The 19277-nt window shown below is 41.6% G+C and overlaps 1 protein-coding gene and 1 pseudogene across 14 annotated transcripts in view; both read right to left on the bottom strand.

Annotated features, from left to right (window-relative positions):
- The window catches only part of LOC129028696 (putative HERC2-like protein 3), a 50353-nt pseudogene extending 34989 nt beyond the window's left edge, over window positions 1-15364 (bottom strand).
- A 2551-nt stretch (window positions 15365-17915) lies between these two features.
- The window catches only part of LOC134737554 (E3 ubiquitin-protein ligase HERC2-like), a 40827-nt gene continuing 39465 nt past the window's right edge, over window positions 17916-19277 (bottom strand). For 12 of the 14 annotated variants that reach the window (XM_063653256.1, XM_063653257.1, XM_063653258.1 and 9 more), the window contains one exon: window positions 17916-18726. In XM_063653256.1, the coding sequence (XP_063509326.1) occupies window positions 18508-18726 (219 nt within the window). In that variant the 3' untranslated portion in view covers window positions 17916-18507. The remainder of the gene's footprint in view (window positions 18727-19277) is intronic. The other 2 variants (XM_063653268.1, XM_063653269.1) reach the window with 2 other exon arrangements.

The raw sequence follows: 19277 nt of genomic DNA, 5'->3' as shown, positions 1-19277 counted from the left end.
ATTTGCAGCCAAAACTGGGGGGAATTTTTTATTTTACATAGCTTTATGTTTTGTGGCTGTTACATGTGGATGTATACATTACGCTGGTATAAAATATTATATGCTTATAATTTCTTAAATGATAAGAAGGATACCCTGATCAGGGCAAGCTGCAAATATAGACAGATATTCATGAGACACAACCTCCTTGCTTTTTGCAGCTAGTGGGCCAGATGAAATTTAAACACATGAATACTATCAACAGAACAAGTCCCCATACTTAATGATTTGTGCTGTGATTTTCATTATTGGAACCTCCGGGGAAAAAGAAGACAACATAAAAAGGCCATTTCTCGATGGAGATATGCTTTTGTAATTTTTAAATGCAACTTTTCGTTGTTAATGAGGCCTCAAGAAATGAGATGTAACTCTTACTAGATGATTCTTTTCAGCTGTAATACACATATTAATATATATATTTAACACAACATATAAATATATAAATTAAAAAATAGTTATATATATATACACACACACACACAGAGAGAGACAGACAGACAGACTGACAGACAGATAGATAGAAAGATTCCCCCCGCCCCCAAGACAGGATTTCACTCCGTCGCCCAGGCTAGAGCCCAGGCTGGAATGCAGTGGCTTGATCTCCGCTCACTGCAACCTCTGCCTCCCTGGCTCAAGCAATCCTCCCACCTCAGCCTCCCAGGTAGCTGGGACCACAGGCACACACCACTATGCCCAGCTAATTTTCATATTTTTTGTAGAGACAGGGTTTCGCTATGTTGCCCAAGTTGGTCTCAAACTCCTGAGCTCAAGCAATCCACCCACCTCAGCCTCCCAAAGTGCTAGGATTACAGCCTGGCCTGATACATATTTTTGAATGGATTAATGTGAACTCTAAGACTGATGTGATTAAAAGAGCTTGGGAAAACCTTGCTTTTTCACTGTGACTTTGACAACTGGCCCTGCAGCATCTCAGTTTTAGCCAAAGAACACCACCATAAACCAATCAGATCTAACAGACATATACAGAACATCTCACCAAAAAGAGCAGAATACAGTCTTCTCAAATATACCACAGAACACTCTCTTAGACCGAACAGACCATATGTTAGGCCACAAAGTCTCAAATTTAAACAGACTAAAATCATACAAATTACCTCTCCAACCAAAAGGAAATGATGAGAAATTAATAACAAAAGGAAAAGTGGAAAATTCACAAGTATATGAAAATTAAACAACATACGGTAAACAATCAGTGGGTCAAAGAAGAAATCACAAGGGAAATTAGAAAATACTACGAGATGAATGAAAACACAACATACCAAAACTTCTGTGCTGCGCCAAAAGCAGGGCTAAAAGGGGCAATTATACTATAAAAGTCTGAATTTACAAAAGATGATCTCAAATCAATAATTCTACATCTGGAAGAACAATAAGAACACAATAAAAACCAAAGTTAGGCCAGGTGTGGTGCCTCACACCTGTAATCCCAGCATTTTTGGGAGGCTGAGGCAGGTGGATAACTTGAGCCCAGGAGGTTGAGGCTGCAGTGAGCCATGACTGCGCCACTGTACTTCAGCCTCAGGGACAAAGTAAGACCCTGTCTCAAAACAAAGACAAAAACAAAAACAAAAAAATACAAAGCAGAAAGAAGGAAATGATAGAGATTAGAACAGCCAAAAATTAAATAGAGAATAGAAAAATAATCTACAAAACCAAAAGTTTGGTTTCTGGCAAGAACAAAAAATCTGACAAGCTTTTGGTAAATTAAGAAAAAAAGAGGCCAGGCAAGGTGGCTCACGCCTGTAATCCCAGAACTTTAGGAAGCTGAGGTGGGCAGATAACGAGGTCAAGAGATCGAGACCATCCTGGTCAACATGGTGAAACCCCGTCTCCACTAAAAATACAAAAAAATTAGCCGGGCATGGTGGCAGGCACCTGTAATCCCAGCTACTTGGGAGGCTGAGGCAGGAGAATCACTTGAACCCGGGAGGCGGAGGTTGCAGTGAGCTGAGACTGTGCCACTGCACTCCAGCCTGGCAACAGAGCGAGACTCCGTCTCAAAAAAAAAAAAGAAAAAAAGAGAAAAGATGCAAATAACATCAGAAATGTAAGTGGAGACACTACTACCAACATAAAAATAAAAAAGAGTATAAAAGAACACTGTGAACAACTGTATGCCAACAAATAAAATAGCCTAGATAAAATGGTCACATTCCTAGAAACATACATTACCCAAACTGACTCAAGAAGAAATAGAAAATCTGAATAGACCTGTAACAAGTAAAGAGACTGAATCGGTAATTAAAAATCTTTCAGGCCAGGCACGGTGGCTCAAGCCTGTAATCCCAGCACTTTGGGAGGCCGAGGCAGGTGGATCACGAGGTCAGGAGATCAAGACCATCCTGGCTAACACGGTGAAACCCCGTCTCTACTAAAAATACAAAAAATTAGCTGGGTGTTGTGGCGGGCGCCTGTAGTCCCAGCTACTCGGGAGGCTGAGGCAGGAGAATGGCATGAACCTGGGAGGCGGAGCTTGCAGTGAGCAGAGATCGCACCACTGCAGTCCAGCCTGAGCAACAGTGTGAGACTCTGTCTCAAAAAAAAAAAAAAAACAACAACAAACCTTTCAACAAAGAAAAGCTTAGCTGGTCAACTCTACCAAACATTTAAAGCAGAATTGACACCAATCCTCAAACTCTTCTAAAAATAGAATATATGGGAACACTACCTAGTTCATTCTATGAGGCCATTATTACCCTAACTGTAAAACAATAAAATATTGCTGAAAGAAATTAAAGAGGACAGAAATAAATGGAAAGACATTCCACATTCAGAGAATGGATGTTAACATTGTTAAGATGGCACTATTCTCCAAAACAATCTACAGATTCAATCCCTAGCAAAAATCCCAATGGTCTTTTTTGCAGATATGGAAAAGCCAGCCTTGAAGTCCATATGAAAATGCAAGGGACCCAAAGTAGCCAAAATAATCTTGAGAAAGAAAACACACTTCTCAATTTTAAAACAGTACAAAACTACGATGTTTAAAACAGTGTGGTACCTGCATAATTATCAACATATAGAATGTGATAATGTAATTGAGAGTCCAGAAATAAACCTAAATATCTACAGCCAACTGATTTTTGCCAAGGGTACCGAGAACTTCAGGGAAAGAACAGTCCTCAACAAGTGGTATTGAAACAATCAGATCATCCAAAGAAAAAGGCTGGACTCTTACCTTACACTGTGTAAAAGAAATTACCTAAAAATGGACCAAAGATCTAAATATAAGAGCTAAAACTATAAAACTTACAGAAAAAAACATGAGATGAGGATAATCTTCATCAACCTTGTATTTGGAAATGGCTTTTTCCATCTATCAAAAGCATAGACGACAAAAGAGAAACAGATAAATTGAACTTCATCAAAATAAAAAACTTCTCTATCAAAGGAAATACAATCCAGAGAACAGGAGAAAATACCCTCAAATTATATATCTGATAAAGGTCTACAGATCTGTGAAGGTCTAGTATACACGAAATTTTTAAAGAGTCTGAGGACTGGTGTTAATTCTTCTTTAAATATTTGGCACACTTATATAGTGCATTTATTGGTACAACAAGAAGATGACGACAAATAACCCTATTTAAAAAGGAGAAAGGGGCTGGGTGCAGTGGCTCACACCTGTTATCCCAGCACTTTGGGAGGCCAAGGCAGGCAGATCACCTGAGGTCAGGAGTTCCAGACCAGCCCGGCCAACATGGCGAAACCCCATCTCTACCAAAAATACAAAAATTAGCCCGGTGTGGTGGTGTGTGACTGTAATCCCAGCTACTTGGGAGGCTGAGGCAGGAGAAGCGCTTGAACCCAGGAGGCAGAGGTTGCAGTGAGCCGAAACCCCATCTCTACCAAAAATACGAAAATTAGCCTGGTGTGGCGGTGTGTGACTGTAATCCCAGCTACTTGGGAGGCTGAGGCACGAGAATCGCTTGAACCCAGGAGGCAGAGGTTGCAGTGAGCCGAGATCGTGCCACTGCCCTTCAGCCTGGGCGACAGAGTGAGACTCCGTCTCAAAAAAATAAAATAAAAAATAGAGAAAGGGACTTGAATAGACATTTCTCCAAAGAAGATATACAAATGGCCAACAAGCACAAACATGTAAAGAAGCTCAATGTCATTCGTCATTAGTGAAATGCAAATCAAAATCACAATGAGATACCACTTCACACCCACTAGGATGGCCTTAATCCAAAAAAAAAAAAAAAAAAAAAAAAAAGAAAACCACAAAAAATAGTGTTGGCAGTGAAGTAGAGAAACTGGAATCCTGCAATCCTGCCCACTGGTGGTGGGAATGTAAAAATGATACGGCACTGTGGAAAAGTTTGGTAGTTTCTTAGTAAGTTACACACAGTTGTACCATATGACCCTGTAATTCCAGTCCTAGGTGTATAATCAAAAGAACTAGAAACAAGTGTTCAAACAAGTATTTGTATATAAATGTTCCTAGCAGCACTATTCACAAAAGTCAAAAGGCAAAACCAACCCAAATGTCCATCAACAGATAAATGAATAAACAAAATGTTATTACATATTCATACAATGAAATCTTTTTCAGCCATAAAAATAAAGTACTGATATATACCAAATGAAATAACCCAGACACAAAGGCCACAAACGGTATGATTCCATTTATATGAAATATCCAGGATATGCAAATCCATAGACAGAGAAAGCAGATTTGTGACTATCAGGGGCTGGAGAGCAGGGTGAGTCAGGACTGATGGCTAAATGGGGTGCATTTATAGTGATGAAAAAGTTCTACAACTAGACAGTGGTGATGACTCTAGAAAATTGTGAATATATTTAATACCGCTGAATTGCGATGTTAAAATGCTACACTTTCTGCTATTTGTGTCTTACCATAATTTACAAAAAGCTTAAAAAAAAAAAAAAAAGAAATCAAAGCAAAATCTTGACGTTTTCCCAAAGGCTCTCAAGCCGGTGCAGACCTACCAATCAGGCGCAGTGCCGTCTGAGCGAGGGCCAGCGTGCTGGAATTGAGCAGGAGGTCGACATTGTTTGTGCCGTGCTGCAGGGTGAGCATGCTGAGCATCACCAGGAGGAAGCGGGCTTGCGGGATGGTCCCCAGGCTCGGTCCTGACACGTTCTCATTGGTGATGGTTTGCAGGGGAACCGGCTGGATACCTAATAAGCATTGACACCCACTGACATTTCTTGTGATGGATACAAGAATAAACATAACGCAGAAAGCACGGGCTATTACTTTAAACATCTGACTAATAAGCATTGACACCCACTGACATTTCTTGTGCGTGGATACAAGAATAAACATAATGCAGAAAGCACGGGTGATTACTCTAAACTTCTGACTATTTTTCAGTGGTTCCACAGAGTGGGCAGCTCTGTCATGCTGCACGATGGGTCTACCCCCTGTATTCTATGCACAGGTCGTTCCATCTGTCTATAGGACTTAGCATGGTGCTCTCTGAATACCCTGGTGCCCTATTCCATTCCTTCCATTTCAAATATAAAAGTTATGCCTCACTTTTCCTCCACAAAACCAATCCAATCAACTCTCTGTAGATGCTCAAACTATACAGGAAATAAATATTAATATAGGACACAGACACTTTAGGATATGTGGTGATACACATAAAAATGTAAAAATGTAAAAATGTTATACTAGAGTACTTCAACATTGTGTCTCCTGCTAAATTTTAAAGTTTTGTTTAAAATCTGAGAAAGCTGACAGCAGCATAGATTATACAAGTACAAAGTACAAACACAGTCTTCTCAAAAGCAAAAATTGGCATTTGCAAGTTTCCACAACATATAATTAAAGGCAAACTATAAAATAACATTGATGCAACTGTTGACTCACCAAACTCTTTAAATTTGGCACTGGCATCCATCAAAACATTTCGAATGTTCTGAACAGCCCAAGCATACAGCTTGCCAAAGGTGACTTCCAGCAGCATCCGATTAAAAGGTGGGATCAAATCAACATCCTTTAAACAATCAGTAAGAGGTTCCCTTTCAAATAAAGATAAAGAATTTGACTCGGGACACTGCCAGACTTCTAACTGTTACAGAACAACATTTTGTTGCCGCAGCTTCCTTAATTAAGAAAAATATGCTAACGTTTTACCCTATATCGATCCCCTCAGGAATAAGTCTTTGCCATCCACAAAACATCGCATACTGCACAGATGGAAGTAAGAAATTCTTGCTCACCAGTTTTAAAATTGTATCTATCCCTTCCAGGCGAATCTCTGCTCTCTCCAACTGCAAAATATCAATGCATACAGTTAAGTGTTATGTATATTACCCAATGCAGACATGCGTTTCTCATCAAATGTTACCTGTTTTAGTAGACACTTTCTCATTTTTTCCACATCCACCGGTTCCGCCTTAAGGGCAAATTCAGCAATTGTACTGAGGAGTGGAGACTGCGGATAAAGACCCTGCACATTCTGCTTCAACCACTTGTATTTGTGAACACCTGTAACAGTACTCAACAGCAGCTGCCATTTGTCCTAACAAAGGAAAACCATTTTCATCATTTGTCTACCCTATTTAATATTAAACTGTGCTCTAAAAGTTATTCAAGTAAAATATAAATAATGCTCATAGGTTTAAATTGGTTAAAATGTTAAATTTCGTCATTAATACATGGTTTTAAAACTATGCTATAAATATAAGTGAATTTATAATCTCTATACTAATATATGTTGGAACAGGCTAGCTTGGCATACAAAGTTAAGTTATGGTTCATTTTAATGGCCACAGGGCCCAGCACTGTTTCTGGAACAAAGAATATATTTAAGGAACGAATGGTGAATAATTAATGATACAATCTAGTACCAAAAATAAAAGGAAACCCTTCTCCAGCTACAGCTCTGACCAAGACATCATAAGTCAAGTTCATGAAGCATCACTGGGGCCATATTTCTAACAATCGCCCATCCCTCCCTCTGGATGCTCAGGTACAGAGGTACGAGACTGTGGATTCCTTTGCTATGTGCTATGATTCTATTCAGCCAACCTCAGAATCACAGAAAATACTGCACCTTGGGTGATTTAATTGCAATGGGTCTCTTGTCCACATTTATTGGACTGTGAGGCAAAATGCAAGCTTCTTCTAAATCACTCCATTTCCAATTTTTTCTTCATCATCTATAGATTCTGGCTTCTTAGGAACTGTGTTTTAAAACATCATTCACTATAAAAATCATATACTTAAATATTAATTTTAAATTAAGAAATACTTAGATTTACATGAAGGACAAATATTTCATTCAAATAAACATCTGAACAACATTATAAATTGCAATGCTCAACAACAAGAGTGAAATGATCACCCTGGCAGAACAAAAAGACAAAGTGAGAGTGCGACGAGGGGAGAAGCCCCGAAGCAGGGGAAGCCCGGCAGCCAGCAAGCTCTTCCTCAAGTGCCAGAGAGTGAACATTTGAGTCTTTCAGGCCATGCAGTCTGTTGCAAATACTCAACTCTGCTGCTGCAGCACAAAAAGTAACCACAGATAAAGCAATAGGTGTGGCTGTGCTCCCGTAAAACTCTATTTATGGTGCTACAATTTTAGCTTCATGTAGTTTTCATGTGTCAAAAATAATATACTTCTTTTAATTGTTAAAAAACAATTTCAAACTGGAAAAAAAAAAAAAGGTCTTAGTCCATGGGCAACACAAAGCAAGCAAGAGGTGGAATTTGGCCCACAGTTCCTGGCTTGTCCACCCTGGTCCAGTTCAGTGGTTCTGTTAGTGTGTAACTGAATCAATTGAATTCACTGTGATATGTGGAATTTCCTCCCTATATTTTATCTTTTAAAATTTTTGGTCTAAATCTCCTCAGCATATAATATAAAAAATAAGCAACATGATAATACACCTGGGCAGTAAAGAGCTAACATAGCAGGCCGGGGTTGCTCAGACCCTGCAAATTCCCAAGGAAGGTCTGTCCCTTCAGGATTGGTCCTTCTTCTAGGAGCTGAGCTCTGAGCCCTTGGAACACCCTGCCTGATAAGTTTTTTGGTATACCTGACACCCAGGACCTTGTGGCAGTGGTCTGGCCAGGTAGTTTATGCTAATGATGTGACTTGCGAGGGACCACTTGTTTTTGCACCGGGGCACTGGAGTCTGAGTAATTGAGGTCAGTCACATGGGCACTGCCTGCATATGTGACTGGCCCCCAACAAAAACTCTAGACTCGAGGCTCGGGTGCGCTGGCCCGGTTAACATTTCTTCACACATGATGTGACACACTTGCTGGGAGAGCTAAGCACATCCACGTGACGCCACTGGGGAGAGACACCAAAGCTTGGGCCTAGTTTCCTCTGGACTTCCCTCCATTCACCCTTCCCTTTGCTAATTTTAATCTGTACCATTCTTGCGGTAAAAAAAAAAACAAAACACAGCTGTGAGTTTAACAGCTCTTCTGGGTCCTTTTAGTGAATCATCAAGCCTGAGAGAAGGCTCAGGGATCCCTGACACAGCAACAGGAATATTAATCACTTAATCTTTTCAAGTTACTTAATTTCCAAAAAAAAGAAAACCAGCTTGAAACAGCACACAATAAATCTATAAACCCACAAGAAACTCTAAGAGTGACAGTGTGGGCTCAGCACCCACGGATATGAGATGGCAAATGGTGGAGTCTCTCTCCCTCATGCCGAGGCAGCCTGTCTCCTCGGCCCGGGCTGAGTTCCTGCGTGCCTGGGTTAAAGGAATTGCAGCAGTGTGACTGCTGTTACTTCCTGATCCAGAGCACCCATCGGATCCAGACAGGCTGTTATGGTGTAGGGTTTGTTCAGGAACAATCAAATTAGGATGGCTTCTATCACACTTTAGTCTTTCATAAGCTTATTGTTCAAAACACCCATCAGAAACTCAGTAATTAATACTGTTCAATAAGCAGGTTTGTGAGTAAATCAGTATAAGTCTTAAGAATATGATCAGAGGCCAGGCGCGGTGGCTCACGCCTGTAATCCCAGCACTTTGGGAGGCCGAGGCAGGCAGATCACGAGGTCAGGAGATCAAGACCATCTTGGCCAACATGGTAAAACCCCGTCTCTACTAAAATACAAAAATTAGCCAGGCATGGTGGCACGTGCCTGTAATCCCAGCTACTTGGAAGGCTGAGGCAGGGGAATCGTTTGAACCCGTGAGGCAGAGGTTGCAGTGAGCTGAGATCGCTCCACTGCACTTCAGCCTGGCGATAGAGCAAGACTCCATCTCAAAGAAAAAAAAAAAGGATATAATCAGAAATTTCTGTAGTTTATTTATAATCACAAGTGACTAAATTCTAAGCATTTTTATTCAAATTTGGATTTAATGCAAAAAGATTTTTCTGTACCCTTACACAGCTACTTCCAGGAAAATGTCAGTAACTCTTTTAGCTTCCCTTTATAATTCTCCATGTATCAGAATACTCAATATTTCCAAACAAAAAACATTTCTTTAGAAGAATGGCAATAAGTTTAAATGTTCCCATTATATCTCATTACCAGGATAACTAATAAAATAAAAACACTTCCTCGTTCCCATCAATTTAGTAAAGATTATTTACATTTTCAACATCAATTTACTAGTAATCAAATCATACCACACTCAATTCCTAAACTGCCTCTTGGAAAAATAAGCGAGATTTCTGTATTTAATCATAACTATACATAAAAATGATGGCAGCAGGTAGAAATGTCACATGGAATTAACAGTAGAGAAACTTCACTCTGAAATCACAGGTCCAGCGCAGCAGGGTGAAGCACATGCTTTAATAGTATCTTCTGTCCTTTTACATTCTTACCTCTCTTTTTCCTTCATTCTCGAATTATCTTCTGAGCTATCCTCCTCCAACGGGGCAAAGAACTTAACGATTTAAACTTAGACATTATAGAGAGGTCATTACAAACACCAGGTCTCAGTTCATTAAAGGGGAATCTCAAACGTTCCATGACAGGAGCACAGACCTCCTTGTAAGAACGGCCCTGTTCTTGATGAGTCTGCAAAGTTAAGCAGGAAAAGACAACTTTAACAACAAATATTTCAGTAACTGTCTGCAAAGCACAGAATAAAAAGAATTAAAATCTATCACCTTAATGAGCGAACATTTTGCTTGGCAGACAACTCTACAAACATCCACCACTGACTTAGGCAACGTTCTGTGCTTTACTTGCTCAATACCAAGTGCACCTGCATGAACTAAAGATAATGCCACATGACCTGCAAAAAGACATTTAAAAGAAGGGCAGGGAAGGAATGAATATGTACTGCAGGTTAGTCGAGGGATCTGCAGTGTAGCTAAAGTACACAGATATTGAGCTCCTTACCTAAATCTTCATGTTTCGAGAGGCAACATAACAGCAAGCGACCGACCTCTTCCACGGGATGCTCGGGGGGAAACATGATCAGTGTGGTCAAATGGCACTGCCTACAGTACCTTTCTATTTGACACAAAAAGTCCTGCAACAGAAACAGCTGGAGGTAACTTCAGGGCCACCCAGTGAGTCTTCACAAATTTTAAACATGCCAAAGCTTCTGGTGCACTTGCAATCAGTAATGCTTCTGAAGCCTCGCTAGCATGTTAACACAATCAGGTTCTCACCTCAAAACCCTCCAAATAATACATGAAACAAAGTCTGTGCTATGTTAACCAAAGAGCACATAAGTATTCCCATGTCAAAGTCCCCAGATAAACAAAAGCACTGAGGTGGCAGTGGGGGCAGGCCTAGCTCACCTTCACGTTGTGATCCTGAATGTTATTGTCTGCAATGGCTGGCAGAAATGCCTGCGAATGGTCCCCCAGGGCCCGTCTGTGGGAGCAGGGTCGAGATTTGCTGGCAGGTGTGCCCACTGGGAGCTGCAGTGGTCCTCATCTTTCTCCTCGTTGTAGCTGTAGTGGATCTGGCTGGTCTGCAGGCCTCCAGAGAAGATGGATGACTGAAGCCATTCTAGAAAATGCACATGCAAACATGAAACAGAAACTCAAGTGCGCAACTCAAAATAAATGCTAAAAAAAAAAAAAAAAGATGCTCAACTAAACACTCAATTTAGAAGGTGAAATTCAGCATCATTCATATGAAAGAGCTCCACCTAACATGTTTACACAGCTTGACTTATAATTCCTCTATCTACGTGAACACACTTTCTGGTGATTCCACACACCTCAGGCATGGCATCAGAACTCAGGATCATAGTTCCAGTCCAACATTCTCTGGATACCTGTGCTCTGCCTGCAACTGCCTGGTTCCACATATACCGCGTGAAGACTGAGTTGCACATTCTAACAGGGAGGGCAGCAAAGGGCACTGCTGACACAATTAATCACAGGATTTCGAGTCTGAAACTATGTGCAACGGATGACTATGGGGGTACCAGGGAGACTGGAAGACAGACCACCGCTATTCTGAGGGTCAGTAAGGGACTTGTGGAAGCAACAACTGAGCTAAGATGAGGAATAAGACCTAGACGCTGAGTATCCAGGCAGGGAACAGCACCTCTGAAGGGTCTCTACAAAGAATTACATCCTCAGGGTAAGCTACGTATTCCTAGAGCCCTTATAAAGGAACAAAAAGGAGAAAATATTTAACAAACACACAATCTTTAATGAAGGATAGATCCTTGGAGATGGGAGGGCCGATGAACTGGAAAGGAGACCTGTGCGTGGTGCAAGGCACGGGATCGGCCAGTGAGAATGTTAATTACAACTGCTTATGGCAACTTGAGGGAGTGCACCACTACAGATCTCTAGTAACGATCTGTGTTATCAAATACTGCTCCAAATCCAAGCAATCAAAGCGGGCATGCACTTAGTGTTCTTTTACTGGACATTTAGATTTTAGAGCACTCAGGAGCATTCCCCAACCCACCACATTCGTTCTTCTGAAACACTAATCCAATGCCGACTCTCTCTGGCCCTCTCTCTTTAAGCACAGGACAGCCCCTCCTTACTGTTGCAAGATAAGCCTCTGAGCCTCCTGTGGATCGGACCCACCTGCCAGGGCCCATGGCACCCTCTGCCCTGGAGCTCGCCAGCCCTGCCCTCCTTGCCAATTTAAACAAAGCCCATCTTCTGGCAAGCAATGAGCCTTGAGGAGGAGGGAGGGAAGCAGACACCTCACAGGACACCACAGGCAGCCCAGCACCCAGCACTGCACAAAGGTCCACCCAACAGGGGGGCTGTGTGGACACCAAGATCCTCCTTCCCCGCAAGCCTCTGCCACACCCACTCTCGCAAGCAGCAGGAAAGCCCTGCTCCTCTCAGCAGTGCCCTTGACACTCCTGTGTTTTCTGCCCAGAATGCTCCCTCACACAATTTCAGGACTGCTGCCAATGCGAAGCCTTTCTTCTCCCAGAATCATGTATGAACGTCTCCATTTCACCATTCACCACCTTGTAACGTGACCTGCTTAGAATGCTGGCTCATCAACAAGCAGCAGCTGAAGGCAGAGGCATGTCCTATCCATCACTGCATCCTGAACACCTCGCATGGTAACGGCACCAGAAAGCAGAGGCGTGTCCTATCCATCATTGCATCCTGAACACCTCGCATGGTAACGGCACCAGAAAGCAGAGGCGTGTCCTATCCATCACTGCATCCTGAACACCTCACATGGTAACGGTACCAGAAAGCAGAGGCATGTCCTATCCATCACTGCATCCTGTACACTTCGCATGGCAACGGCACCAGGCAACTGCTCAACAGAAGCTGCTCACACGGACGGACAGACAGACAGACGGGAAATGCACAACTACATGAAGGAAAATGTAAACCCATCTTAGGAGACAGGAAGAAGCTTATTATTTTAGGTGGTTACAAAGGCTGCCATCCTGAACTATAACTGACTTGAGCCTGGTCTGGTAAAAACGCAGTCCTCAAGTAGAATGCTGTTCCCTGAGAGGACAGCTGATCCACATTCTGTGCAATTTCTGGGCATTCAGGCAGAAAAAAGCCATGCTGAGCCCATCAGGCAGAGGCTGCAATACGTGAGAACACCACAGGGTAGACGGGTAGACATTCCTGCACACTTTTTAGCTTCCTCTGCAGCAACAGACCATGAGGGCAAATGACAGCCACTCACAGCTGTTTCTACCTGATTCAGTCTCACTATCCTTATTATTATTATTTTTATCATCATCAACCGTGTTGAATCCTCCTCTCTTTTTTTTTTATTGAGATGGAGTCTCGCTCTTGTCACCCAGGCTGGAGTGCAATGGCGCGATCTCGGCTCACTGCAACCTCCGTCTCCTGGGTTCAAGCAATTCTCCTACCTCAGCCTCCCGAGTAACTGGGATTACAGGCACCTGTCACCACGCCCAGCTAATTTTTGCATTTTTAGTAGACATGGGGTTTCACCACATTGGCCAGGCTGGTCGCAAACTCTTGACCTCAAGCAATCCACATGCCTCAGCCTCCCAAAGTGCTGGGATTACAGGCATGAACCACTGTGCCTAGCCCTCTCCCATTCTTAATGGCACTTACAGTTCAAAAAAAATAATCTGCTGATCAGCAAAAAGCAAAGATTTTCTTACTGGCACATTCAATCTTGACAGGAGACAGCGGTGTGCTCATTGCTAAACAGGAAGCATGTAATCCGAGAAGCAGGCCCACATTCCTCTCTGTGTGTATCAGAGGTGAAGAGAGACTCCCCAGATCTGGTATGGTGACAACTTCTTGGTGAGGCTGGAAAAATAAATTCCATCATCAATCTGAGGAAACAGAATTAATTAAAAACATAAAACCAAAAGGACAGCTCTGTCCTGCAGCTGTACCTCCATGTGAGCCCAGGGGTGCTCTGGGCATTCTGCCTCTCCATAGTGTAATGAGTTGATGCTGCTGTGCCCAAGTAACAGCAGATACCACATAAACCCACATGCCCAATAAAGCAGGCAGCAACCGCACAGCCCTACTGCAGAAAAACTAAAGCACAGATACGTGATTTGGCTACAATATTCCTTAGGAATCAGTTTCCAAAGTGACTGTACACCACGCTTCAGAAAGTATAATGAATTGTTACATGCACAAAGAACACACTGGGCAACAAAACTATGACAAGTATTCGATGACAAGTATTAGCGGACTGTGACCACACATGTAGAGGAAATGAAATTTATTCTAACAAAAATCTGAAAAAAGCAAGAGTTCAACTTTTCCAGTCACAGAAGATATTTACAGCAAAGTTAATTCTCCCCTTCATAAAATGCTTTAAGCCCTGCCCTAATGGCATTTAATACATTTTATTACTTGTGGATACCTAGAAAGCTAATCCCAATATATAAATTCTATGTGTTCGTGAATACATAGTAAGGACAAATTTCTATTGTAAAGAATTACACTTGTACATAGTTCTTCCCAAAAAATACGTACCTCAAGATAATAAGCCATTCCAAATTTCTACATAAGACCAAAGTTTAACCTCTTTTCTTGTGGAACACTGTCTATATTTCTCACAATTGATCATTTAAAAAACAATCTTTCAAGACCAGTACATCACAGATCTCAACAAGAATAAATGTAAATTCATTTATGACAAAACTTCTAAAGGATCTTTATATTTATCTCTAATGCCCCCCAAAAGACTCAGATATCAGTACTTCTAGATCCAAATATTCCTATCACAAACACACAGAGGGTATCCCCTGCTATCCTCTGCATCACTCAAGGCATACAGCCTCACCTCCAAATATTGGCCAACACAAAACACGTGCATGGATTCCCGGGTGTCTTCAAACTGCAAAGCAGCTTCCAAAGCTACCACTGGGTCTTCCCCTGCAAACTGAGCTGAAACAAAAAGGGAAAAAGCAACATGAGTTCAATTCAGCTTGCCTGGAGAGCTATAGGAGAAATAGTGAGTAGGAAATAAGTTAGGTGCTTAACTCAAAAGTGAGGGTTACCAGAGTATAATGACCTCCCACTGTCTCCCAGGGTTGCCTGGGCCGACTCAGAACTTGAAATGAGTTCCAAGTATTAAAACAAAAATGCATAATGAAAGGAAATTCTTCAAATGTGCTCAATTTGTTGATAAGACAGACACCAAAGCCACCGATACATTAAAGTATGCAGGGGCTGGCACAAAACTAAAGAAATCATTTATAAGCCAAATACTCTGCTTAGAATGATACAGGCTGTAACTTTTAACCAGGAAATAAGAAGTGTAATCTTACCAAGAATACTATTTCCTGTTAACGACTGTGTCTGGAAGTCCTTTATATCATACACTTTCCCGTCAATCACAGTCCAGAAGCCTCCATCTTTATTATGGTTCTCCAAATCAGCTTTGCGTATAAGTGTCACTCCCTCATTATTTCTACAGTTCTGACCTGTAAAAAATGACTCTGTATATACAGAAACCAGAATCAGTCCATCGATCAATCAATAGGTAAAATGAAAAGAACTGTGTGAAAGAACTACAGCAGAAATAAAAAAATCCACAATCACAATGGGAGAAATACATATCTAGCTCTGAAACTAATACCACACATACAAATTCTATTAAATATAGAATGCTTTAAAAAAAAATCTAGGCAGCATGAGTATCAAATCGGGCCATGCCAGGCCACAGAGCAAATCTCAACAGATTTCAAAGAAATAAAGTTACAGAGCATGTGTGCTGACTACAATGCAGTTAAATTAGAAATAGGTTTTCAAAAATTCATTCAAAATAAAATAAAAATGACTGTATATACAGAAAATAAAAATATTCATCCACATATTTGAAAATTATAAAATACACTCATAAGTAACCCAAAATTCTAAGAAAAAATGACTATGAAAATTAGAAAATGTGTTCAATTAATAATCAAAATACTGCAGATCAAAATTGGTGACATACAACTAAATGCATGCTTGAAGGCATTTATGCCTTTAAATGTGTATATTAGAGGGAAAAAGCTAAAAAAGAAAAGAAACACCAAATCAATAAAAGTCTATTAGTTCATAAAAATACTCAAAAAAAGAAAACCTGAGTGGTGGTCACCTATGCAAGTGCTAGGATACCAACTCAATATTACGAAAAATAGTTAAAGGGAGGTGGCAGTTCAAGAAGTCAAGCTTAGACTATGTCCTTCCTGTACAGATTGTACCTCCTGCTAACCAGACAGCAGAGGGCAAGGTTGGTGGGGATTTTATAGGGGACACGCAACACATGAATTCCCTGGTCTAGCTTCACAGAACTAAAGCGGGAGCCACCAAGCACTACAGGCCTCCTGAGCCAACAGAAAGCACGCAGCATGACTCCAGACATAACACCACCCTAATGAGCCTGAATTCAAATCCAACCAAACCTCTAGATCTAACCAGCAGATTAATGGAACTAACAGAAGAACATGTTGGTCTAGAATAAGAGAAAGCAATCAACCAAATTCAGAAAATGTGAAGTTCTCCAAAATAACCAACCTGCTTCTTTGAAAAAGAAAACGGTATGATCAGAGACAGGGAGAGGAGGGCCTGGAGCCATGCTGTTTGGAGAAAGAGACTAGAAGCATATGTCAAGCAATGCCAACACAGAGAACGTGCTCAGGTCGTAATTCAAAATTACCACCTAAAAAAGGCATTTTTGAGATAGTCCAGGAAAATGTAACATGGACTGCATGTTAGATTAAGGAATCACTGTTAATCTTATAAAACAGGATAATGATATTGTAGGGTTTTTTTTTTAAATCCTTATCATTAAGAGGTAAAATGCCTTAAAATATTTTAAAGACAGAGTTATGCTTTAAAATAATCCAATCAGGCAGGTGCGGTGGCTCACACCTGTAATCCCAGCACTTTGGGAGGCCGAGGCGGGCAGATCACGAAGTCAGGAGATCGAGACCATCCTGGCTAACACAGTGAAACCCCATCTCATACCACGCCGTATTACCTCATTTAACAGATATGATGAAGCAACTGAACAGGCTATTTTTCCATTTCCATTGCATTTCAACAGAGCCCACTAAAAAGTAGTATAAATGGCCCTTAAATACTAATATATTTTAAAACGCTCAAACTATATCGAAGTCACCACTTTCTGCCTTAGCAGGCAAAATCCCAAAAGCCCACACACAAGGCTGGGAGGCCAGCAGCCCTATTGGTGGTGAGAGAAATCAAGACGTACAGGAGCAATCTGGTGACAACCAGCCCACACTAGATGCATCCCCACCTGTGCATGTGCACAGGCACACATGCGTGCACACATGGAGGACACATGTTCCAGGTCAGGCCTTGCAGAACTATTTGTGTTTTTTGTTATTGTTGTTGTTGTTGTTGTTTGAGTTTCACTCTTGTTGCCCAGCCTGGAGTGCAGTGGCACGATCTCGGCTCACTGCAACCTCTGCCTCCCAGGTTCAAGCGATTCTCCTGCCTCACCCTCCTGAGTAGCTGGGATTACAGGCATGTGCCACCATGACCCGCTAACTTTTGTATTTTTTAGTAGAGACGGGGTTTCTCCAAGTTGGCCCGGCTGATCTCAAACTCCCAACCTCAGGTGATCCACCCACCTTGGCCTCCCAAAGTGCTGGGATTACAGGCATGAGCCACCACACCCGACCCTCAGCACTATTTGTATAGCAACACTGTGGCAATAAGCCCAAGTGTCCACCAATAAGAGACTCACTAAAGAAAGATACATAAAAGACACATCCACACACTGAAGACTAAGCTGCTTTATAAACACAAAGAGCGACACTCTGATAAAATACTCCAGTATATATGGTTAGTAAAAAAAAAACAAGCAACAGAAGTAATGCAACATGCTACCACTAGCGTACTCATTCCAGAGATCAAGGAGGTTACAGAGGAGACTGAAAAGTCAGAGGCAGCAGGTGGGAAATGGGTGGAAGGCGTGGGCGGGGAAGCGACAGTGTGTCTCTGCCTAGGTTTGATTTTTAAACCATGTGACTGTATTCCTTTTTTTTTAATGACTGTAAAACAAAATAAATGCTCTTCATACTAGAAATAAAATGTTAGCAAAATCTGCATTCAAAACTAGGATTACTGTTCTACACTGACAAAGTTCACTACCATTAGCAAAAGCAGTTTTCTCATTGACATAATGAGATACAACAGCGTGCATGAGGTCCTCAGCAGGCCTGCACCCTACAGGTGCTCCACACGTGCAAATCACTACTATTACCATTACTATTACATAACAGATATAATATATAATTATACTGTCACTGCTATAACCAGCATTACATACTAACACAGCCCACGTTCAGAGTATAAAGAAGGCTGTGGAACCCCCTGCAGAAGGTGGGAGGGCCTGGGACTGTGGATAAAGGGGAGCTCTTTGGGACTGTGCCACCTGAACCTGGAACCTGGGCCCCCAGGTTGGGTCCCCAGGCCTGTGTGCCTCAGCTTGCTCATCATTCACTCTCAACACGGATAACACCTTCAACTGCAAACATGTTTAAAAACCACAGGCCAGCTCCCCCTACCAATATCAGAAAAAGCAAGTCTCCACACAGGCCCAGGATGAGAACCTACAAGTGGTACTAGCTACAAAACACATGGAGAACAGGGTTCTTGCACACACACCTTATGAGATGTTGGAGAGCTATACGGCAAAGGCATCTACAGGGTATAGCCAGACGGTCTAAAAGGGCCGTGACAAAAACCGCCATTTGTTGCAGATCAATGGCAAGCTCGTTGTCTTGTGGAAGGGTGAGGTACCTCAGGAAACTCTCACTGGGGCTCAGAGGGCCAGACAAAAGCTAGAAAGGAAAAGTAAACAAACATTCAGAAATGGTGGGAAAAATTAAAGTAACACAGTTAGCCTTTACCCACTCTTTATATGTTGGTATTGACTCATTTGACCCATCAAATGACAATGCTGATGATACAGTTATACTATACAGCTATGTATTTGTGCAGCATATAAACTGTGTAAATGTCTAAATTTGCAGTATACATGTACACAACATTGACTGTGCGTGTATACATTTATGATACCACAGGTAAGTTGAATCCACACAGATTACTAACATGAGCAAACCACCCTACAGGCCTAGGAGCCCTGGAGAAAGGCAGAAGCACCTCTGTGGGAACCCAGCACAGCATATCAAGCTGGCCTTGAAATCTAAAACCAAAACCTTTATTTTAATCTAAACATTGCCCACTCTGGAGAACGCCGACTTTCATTTGCAAATTAAATCATAGTTCTAATTCTTCTAAAGGCAGAAGAGTCCTATTATCATTAGCTTAAAGACTGCCAAATAATAGAAAAATTAAACCAAAGCATGATATTGAAATGCCTAAGACTTTC

The sequence above is a fragment of the Pongo pygmaeus genome, chromosome 16 (genome assembly GCF_028885625.2).
Source record: "Pongo pygmaeus isolate AG05252 chromosome 16, NHGRI_mPonPyg2-v2.0_pri, whole genome shotgun sequence".
Taxonomy (NCBI): Eukaryota; Metazoa; Chordata; class Mammalia; order Primates; family Hominidae; genus Pongo; species Pongo pygmaeus.
Note: the sequence above shows the minus strand (reverse complement) of the source record. Positions and strands in the feature narration are given on the sequence as shown.